At 53.5% G+C, this 8483-nt stretch overlaps 1 protein-coding gene across 1 annotated transcript; it reads right to left on the bottom strand.

Annotated features, from left to right (window-relative positions):
- Nucleotides 1-2451: 2451 nt before the first annotated feature.
- Nucleotides 2452-6770, bottom strand: LOC120662675 (WAT1-related protein At4g30420-like). The gene is made up of 5 exons (XM_039941771.1): nucleotides 6448-6770; nucleotides 3374-3581; nucleotides 3089-3250; nucleotides 2836-2987; nucleotides 2452-2758 (listed from the first exon to the last, which is right to left on the bottom strand). The coding sequence occupies exons 1-5, from the start codon at nucleotides 6768-6770 to the stop codon at nucleotides 2548-2550; spliced, it is 1056 nt and encodes a 351-aa protein (XP_039797705.1). The 3' UTR covers nucleotides 2452-2547.
- Between the last annotated feature and the right edge of the window lie 1713 nt (nucleotides 6771-8483).

The following is an 8483-nucleotide window of genomic DNA, read 5'->3' as shown; positions in this document are numbered from 1 at the left end:
CCACTCAAACCGGACGGTTACCAGTCAAACCGGACCGGTAACCGGTCAAACCGGTCAGTAAGCCGATCGGAACCGGTTGAACAGGCGCTTTTGAATTTGGTTTTGAATTCCACCGATTTCCAACGGTTTCCGATCAAACCGATCCGGTAAACCGCTACCGGAGGGCGGCGGTTTGACCGGACCGGTCGGGGAAAAAAACCCTAGATGCATATAGCAGAACATGAAACATGAAACTTGAGGTAGCATTTAGTTCACAAATTTTTTTGCACCGTAGATGTCAAATTAAGGTTTCGAACACATGCATGGAGCATTAAATACAGTTGGAAAAAATAACTAATTACACGGTTTAACTGATTCATACGAGATGAATCTAATGATGTTAATTAATTAATGATTGGATATTAATTGTTAAGTAACAACAAAACGTGATAGGTACCCAAACCCAAACTTTTTCGCCAACTAAACACCCCTTGAATAGAAGATACTGGCAGCAGCAAGCAACAAGCAAAAGATGATATAGATGGACAGTGATGGAAATATGACACAATATAGTTGAACCAGACAGATAGCAGCAGCTCCAAAAGAGCAGTTACCACCATGACAAATGAATCTGCAGTCTGCAGAGAGATAGCCAGCCAGCAGAGCAGAGTACGTAACAGAACAGAGGAACCTCATGCAGTAGCAGCTGCAGGTGGAGAAGTCACAGCAGCCACAATCAGGCGGACGGATGAACGACGTCCGCGGCTCCGCGCCTGCAGCAGACCTGAAGTGATGTCAATGCAGCTGCAGACCACCAGATACAGGTGGAGACGAGGGGCAGCCAGCCAGCAGCAGATGAAGACGGGCGCCGCAACGGGCGGATTCCCTGACGACGAGCGGATGGCGGACGGCGGCGGCGACGGGCTGTGGGCGGCGGAGATCCGCGCGGACGGCGTGGATGGGGGCGCGACGGCGCGGACGGGAGAGGACGGCGCGGACGGGCTCCGCGTGACGGGCGTGGATGGATGGCAGAGGGCCGGCGGACAGGGGCCGCACGTGCGCAGACGGCGCGCGGTGGCGGCAGGAGATGGCCGCGACGAGCTGATTCGCGACGGGCGGGCGGACGGCCGGCCACAGATGGCCGCGGCGGGTGGCGCCAGGAGGAGCTGCGACGGGCGGGCGGACGGCTCCGCGACGGCGGCGCAGAAGGAGGCCGTGACAGGCGGATCCGCGACGGCGGACGGAGGTGCTGCAACGGCAGGCGAGGGAGGTGGCCGCGGCGCGTAGAGGGCTCGCGGACGGGCGAACGGACGGGCTGCCGGGGAGGCCGTGAAGGTGAAGCAGATCGACGACGAGCGGGTGCTGGACGAGCTGCTGCTGCTATGCCACGAAGGAGGGCCGGTGACGACTGGGCCTCCTCGATCTGCGGCCGGGAAAGCCAAATCGAGACCCGACGGTGCTCGATCTGCGCCCAAGGACGACGAATCGAGGGCCAGACGGGCGGATGGTGGATGACGAATCGAGGGCCGAATGGGCGGATGGTGGAGATCCGAAGGCCGGGAAAGCCAAAGCGAGACCCGACGGTGCTCGATCTGTGCCTAAGGACGACGAATCAAGGGCCGGACGGGCGGATGGTGGATGACGAATCGAGAGCCGGATGGGCGGATGGTGGAGATCCGAATGGCAACAGCTACTACAACTCAACTACTAAAAAAGGAATGGGTTTGGGGCAGCTGGAGGAGATGCTGCCGCCCCCAGGAGCAAGACGAAGCTCCCAGGGGCAGCGCAGCGGGGCGACGAAGGTGGCAGACCGAATCAAACCTAGAACTGTGATACCATATTACAATATTTTTTTTACCATGTTACGATATAGAAGAGGAAGAAGATGAGTCAAACTGTTATGTATTGGGAGAGGTCCTTTGGGCAATATATAGAGTACACAGGACACTCTAAATCCTCGACACCAATACATTTACCATTATACCCTTAACACACATCAGGTATTCCCATAGCAATAACGTCCAAGCTGCATCAGCAGGTAATTAGTAATTGCTCTGTACGTGCATACAGCTATATTGTTTGACAGTTGAGATCACATCAGGGATTCCCATAGTCAGTCACTTGCTTTTGCATCTCTGCTTTGCCCAACAGCACGGCATACCGTTCGACAGTTGAGATCAATGATTTGATTTTTTGAAAAACGAAGTGAAAGATCCGGCACCAACTATATTTTTTTAACGAAACAGGAGGGGATCCCCTATTGATTATATATTAAATAAAAAGGTAAAAAGGCACCAACTATATTGTTCGATGAAAAATTCCAGTAAGAAATGTTCTATTACGTCAGGTTAATAAAAATCATGCCACTAAGAAATACTCTTCCAAAAAATAATTATTAACTAGAGAATATAACTACTTGCATGCTGTGCATCGGACCACTTCTGGTGAATGAAAATAGGTCATCTTAACTCCTTCGGAAAGCTTGGCATTAGCATGAAACATCGCAATAATCTCTATCATTCCGTGAAATGTAAAATTAGCCTTAAGCAAAAAGAAAAAGAATAAAAACTAGCATGCCTGAGTATTACTATCACCGTTGTCAGATAACAACGGTTCTGAAAGATTGGTCTGAGACTGTACCCTAACATCGATACAGTCTGAATCTACTCCGCCTTTCGAACCACTAGAATTGATTGCCAGACTCTCGCTCTTCACGTCATCAGCTTTGCCCCACAGCACCACATACAAGCCCACAATGATAGTAATAGCTCCTAATATGCTGCACAAAACAATGTTCACTATGAAGAAGCACAAGAAAAGCGATTATCTGGGTGCTAGTATCACATCGAAGCATACCTTCCAATATGGAGTTCTTCATGCAGGAAGAGCGTAGATAATATTGCTGTGATCACTGCACTCAGGGGCGTAAAGATTGCGCTATAAAGGGGGCCTTTCACAGATATGCACCAGGATTGGAGGAAAAAGTTTGCGCCTGAGCCAAACACTCCCTACAAAAAGGTGTCAATTTGATTAACCAGTATGCGGTGCAATTGAAAGTTTCCGACTAGTGTGTAGGCTATTGATCAAGCATGGATTTAGGTGAACTTACTCCGTACAAGATGCAGGGGACCTCCCAGAACGTGCTGAGCTTCCAAATTTGCAAGTAGTTTGACTCTAGGAAGAAGGCCATGACCACACATTGCAAGGTCCCTAAGAAACACATCCAGGTCGCTAGAGATAGTGGATCAAGATACGATTTGCAGAAAGGCACCTGCAACCATTTGATGCAGCAGCATCACTTGACCAGTCACCTAACCCCCCACCCCCAAAATAGCGTGCTGAATTTTGCCAATGCAGGACGGTTGCAAGCATCACAATCACCGCAATTGGTTACCTGGAGGATATACCAGATGGAGACGCAGACAGCATTTCCGACGAGATAGATCCCTCCTTTCACCCAGTCACCGGTCGCCGAGACCATAACTGCGCCGAGGAGCTTAGGACCCTTGAATAACGCCATGAACACCGCTCCGGCGAGGCAGATGGCAGTGCCGATGATCTTGGCGACGCTTCTCAAGCCTCTGATATCCACCTTCTCTAACCTACGAGAGCCGAATCAAAAAGAGGCCGGAGGGAGTAAGAAATCGGGCTGGTACGGCGAGGTCATAGTTCTATCCAAATGGGCTGGCTGTTCATGATGACATTGGGCTACTACCTTGGGCGGTTTTTTTATTTTTTTTATTTTTTATTTTCGTTTTTTACAAAAATATATTTTCGATTTGGAAATTTACAGGAATATACCCGGCCGCCCCGCTGCCGGGCGGCCGGGACCTGGCCGCCCGGCACCGGGGCGGCAGGGGCATTTCTGGAAAAATTTCGCGGAGAAAATTGCGCGCAGGTCCCTGGGGGCCGGTCGCCCGGCAGCGGGGCGGCCGGCCCTGGCCGCCCGGCTGCAGGGCGACTGGCCGTAATTTTTGCAATTTAGCCCTTTTTGCGAAATAATTTCACATATGTGCTTTTTTGTAACTTTTTGCAGAAATAGACCCTGAGGGTCGGCGCCGTAATATGTGGCGTCGAGATAACACGTCTTGGCGCCACAAATCATGGCGCCGAGGTGCCACGCACGCACAAGCAATCTAGTGAATCTTCGAACTTGCCTTTAATATTTTCGGACCTTTTCAGAAGACTAGAATACTGTGAACCACACATTAAATATAATGGTAAGAATTAAGAACTAAAAATTGCATTACACAATGTAAACCATAGGAATTACATCATAATACAATGTTAATGAAACACACATCAGACATGCATTGGCATGGCAGAACCCGTTGCAACTACGGTAAACAGATTCTGAACTAAGCTAACATGCCTTAGGTAATTTAAAAAAACACAACAAACACAACGATGCAGTATGTCACTAGCACTAGGTAGTCCTAGTAGCCGTACCCCCACGTAGCAAACTGCGTTGAGCCTTCTCTGCAGTATCCACCCATTGCAGGTGGTGCATGCGGTGGTGCCGAAGGGGCAGGGCCCTTCTTCTTGTGACAAGGGCAGTTGTAGTAAGAAATATTGCATGGTTCATCCTGTGAAGCGGTAGCATTGCTGGTATCATCATCTTCGTCGTCTTTGTTACCCTCGCTCACTTCCTCGTAATGGTTTACCTTGCATTCCAGATCAAAGATCTTTATCTGGAGGTACTCGATGAACTCCTGAACTGAATCAATTAGTGCAGGATCGACCCACCTGGTAAAATCACAGTTTTCTGGAGCATCTGAAGACTGCAAAATAAATTTCATGTAAGGTGTCTCAATGAAGATAAAGAAATAAAACAACCGAATATTACCCATGCGTGTGGGCATTTGAAGAAACGCCGACCGCCATCCATCCCGTTGGTGCACATCTGCACTAAGCAGTCCTCACCATGTCTGCATTTTGGCCACGGTTCTCTACGGTTATCGTATTGTCGAAGAGGAGTTTCATTGGTAAATTCACTCTTGTGCTGTGGCGAAAACTCAAACACTGGTTCCGGAAAGGAATCAGGTCCAAGAGACCCCTCCCATATTATGGGGTCTCCCTTTCTTCCCCCTTTTCCTTTCCCAAAACCGTAGTAATTCTTCCCGCTAGACTCACCTCCAGACATTGGGTATACAATGAGCTTTGGTGTTTGAGTGCTGCTGGGAGTTCACAAACTTCGAAGTTCACTGGCCGGTTGGATTGGGACATCAACACGGCCAAACTCTATTCACAACAACGACAGAGGGAAAAAGGCACAACCGCATCTTCCACATACCATCGCACTCTTGCGGCTATCGAAACAACTGAAGTGTTCCAGCATTGATAGAGGAGTAGAAGGGGCAGACACCACCACACCAGGAGGCCACTGCTGTGCAGGATCCAACGCCGCAGTGCTGCTGCACCCAAACCGACCGCCCGATGGCATGAAAAACACCAAGTCCGGAGCAACCCAACGCACGGGGCCTCGCCACTTCCGCCATTGGACGCCACTCTCGCGTGCGCGGGGACCTCCAACCCGCCACTCAGCACGCCTCGCTCGTGTGCGGGGACCTCCAACCTGCCACACGGCACCACGCTCCGTACTCGTTTCAGGGATTACCGTCGAGGCAGCAAGAAGAGGTGCCCCCCCCGGGGGAACAAAACCAAGCCGCCAGACCACCGCCGTGGTTCGAAATCATCACGTTGCTTCCCCCCTCGCACAAGACGCCGCCCTCGAGCCAGAAGACCGAAGATGTCGCCCGCGCCGTCTTTCGATGTTGTACCGCACCAGAAGGGTTCAGCCGTGCTGAACACCCCGCCGCGATCCGCTGCAGGTCAAGTCGTCACTGATTGTCGTTGCCGCTAGCGCCGTCCTTCAAACACTGTCCCGCACTGCACTGGAGACTGCTACACAGCTCCAGGCGCCGCGGAATGCTACAAGCAGGCGAACAACAGCCGAGTGATGACCCCCGGCCACCAACAGAAGAGCAAGCGTCTTGGCGTGAGGTAGGCAACCCCCTTCTCCGCACGCCCTCCGACAGATTTGTCATCACCGGCCGAAGTAAACCGCGAGCAGCAGGCCAGCCAAGTCGCCGAATGGTGTCTCTAGAGACGATGCCTCCAAGGAGGTCACGACGCCCACAGGCGCCGCCGTCGCTCGTCCAGGAGCTGGACCGGGTTTTCACCCAAAGACCTCGTGTATGAGGGTTACAACTCCAAAATAACGCCCTCAACAGGGAGAGCAACGCCCGGAGGCGCCGCCGCCATTTCACCAGAATGAATATGGCGAGGGCTTTCGCCCGGAGTGCCAGCACCATCACTGCACGCGTTTGCCGCCTCAAGCCAGCACCATCACTGCGGCCGCCCCAACCGAGGGACGTTACTGTCACAGTTCCACAAAAACCCGCTACCGAAGCTCCAACTCCCTCCGCCGTCCTCGCGACCCGGCAACGCGCCGGCGCCACACCGCACCTCCTCGGTTGCACCTCGCGCAGAAGGACGCCCACGACGCCGTGCTCGCATGCCGCCATTGGATGACGCCCGCACAAGGCACGCCTGCCCGCGCACGGCCGCGCCGCCCTGCCGCCAGGCCAGCCTACAGCGCCACCGCGGTAGCGGCCGCCGCCGCGCACCGCAGCCGCCCACGCAGACGACGCCCATGGCCCCAAGCGCCAGCCGGACCACGGCGTCGCAAGAAGCAGCCTACGCAGAAGGACGCCCACGGCCCCAAGCGCCAGCCGGACCACGGCGTCGCAAGAAGCAGCAATGCAGGCCGCCGGTGGCCACGCCACCATGGCATAACCGAGAGCTTCGCAGGCACAACCTCTCCACGCCACCGCTCCATTGCAGCACAACAGCACGCCAACGCCTAGCCGCTTGAGCACCCGCTCGCCACCGTCGCCCCCACATGGCGCGATGCCTCCTCATGGGCGCAGGGCCACCTCCACCACGGCCGCCTCCACCGCGGCCGCTTCCGCACTCGCGCGCCCCGGCGCCTCCTCGCCGTCTACGCTTGCGCGCACATGGTGCCACCGCGCCCATGCCCGGTGGCGCCCACGCTGCAGCGACAGGATTTAGGGTCGGAAGAGCATGGCCATGTCTTCCCCCGTTGGCCCCAACGCCAACCTCACCACCACCTCCCGCAGAGACGTCGTGCCCCTACCGGCCAAGCCTCCTGCACCGCAGTCGCGCTGCCACCTCCCCGCGGGGAGCTCGCGTCGCCGGGGGAGATTGCCTGTGGGGAGGTCGCATCGCCGGGGGAGCTCGCCGCCGGAGGAGGAGAGGGCCTTCACAAGAGCATTGAGGAGCCGCTCTAGGACCGTTGGCTCAACATCATCTCCACTGGCTCGAGAGGAATGGAGAAGAGTGAAGTATGTGGAGGATGGAAGCTCGTGAGAAAGGGAAGAGAGATCCACTTGCTCGAGAGGAATGGGAAGAGAGATATAAGCCATGCCATGATTGTGGATCAGGATGAAAATGGGTTGGCATTGGTTGACCCAAACACTAACCCACCATACCCAACAAATTATTACTGGGTTTTGGGTTGACCCAGTCGAGATCTATCCTGGGTTTTGGTGTTTTGGGTCGACCCAAAGAAACATCAGCAAGCTGTGTACACTCCTGCAGCAATCACCGAGAAGCCAACCTGCTCCTCATTCTTCGGGTCTCTGCTCCTCGTCGGCTGATATTGTTGTGCTCCTTGTCCACAGCTTATCTTTAATATACCGACAGTTGTGATGCCGTCTTCTTGCTAGGCCTCGCTGCCGTCGCGGGCGGCACTGCCACGCCGCAAGGTAGGAAAAGCTCAGCTCATGACGGTGGCCTCTGAGTACCAGTGCTGGCGGCAGGCCTCGCTAGGCAGCCATTGGCTTGGCCTCATCCATGGCTGCTCGCCGCCTCATCCGCAACTACTTCAACCACTGCGTCGATCCACCGGTGCCGCGAAGGATGATGGCGCCCGGGTAGCAAGCGAAGCGAAACAGCAGACAAGGCAGCACTGGGACGTTAGAAGGATACAGCTCCGTCAAGACGGACGAATGGACGACAAAACATGCTCAACACAAACTTGAATCCAGTGATTGGGTTACCCAATAACCCAATAGGCTCAACACCAATTGGAACCATTAAGTGGGTCAATTTATTGGGTATTTACACTACATTTTAAACTTTGGGTATTGGGTCATTGAGTTGACCCACTAAAACCTGCATCCTGAATTGTGGATGATGGAAGCTCGTGAGAAAGGGAAGAGAGAAGGACATATGCTTATCCTTTTTGTATAGGAAAATAATGTAGGAGGCAACAAAGTATATATGGTGCTGGAAGAGCTACGTGTCCATCTGATTTTTTGTTGCCATCCGTCGTATGAGGTAAAGCATTACCTTTTTTGTTTATAGGATATCTAAGGTAAAGCTGGTTCGGCGACACAGAATAAGATATCTGAGGTAAAGCTGGTTCAGTGACACAGCGCCCTTCCGCGTCGAGGATGACCGTTGGATATAAGATGACA

This window comes from Panicum virgatum, chromosome 2N (assembly GCF_016808335.1).
Source record: "Panicum virgatum strain AP13 chromosome 2N, P.virgatum_v5, whole genome shotgun sequence".
Lineage (NCBI taxonomy): Eukaryota > Viridiplantae > Streptophyta > Magnoliopsida > Poales > Poaceae > Panicum > Panicum virgatum.
This window is presented reverse-complemented; position numbering and strand designations above follow the sequence as displayed.

Excerpts from the sequence above, each read along its gene's own strand:
- LOC120662675 (XM_039941771.1), bottom strand. The coding sequence starts at position 6,770 with ATGGTGGCGTGGCCACCGGCGGCCTGCATTGCTGCTTCTTGCGACGCC. Across the intron at positions 3,582-6,447 it reads CGCGAGGTGCAACCGAGGAG|GTTAGAGAAGGTGGATATCA; the intron begins GTGCGGTGTGGC and ends CGGCTCTCGTAG. Across the intron at positions 2,759-2,835 it reads GAAGAACTCCATATTGGAAG|CATATTAGGAGCTATTACTA; the intron begins GTATGCTTCGAT and ends TGTTTTGTGCAG.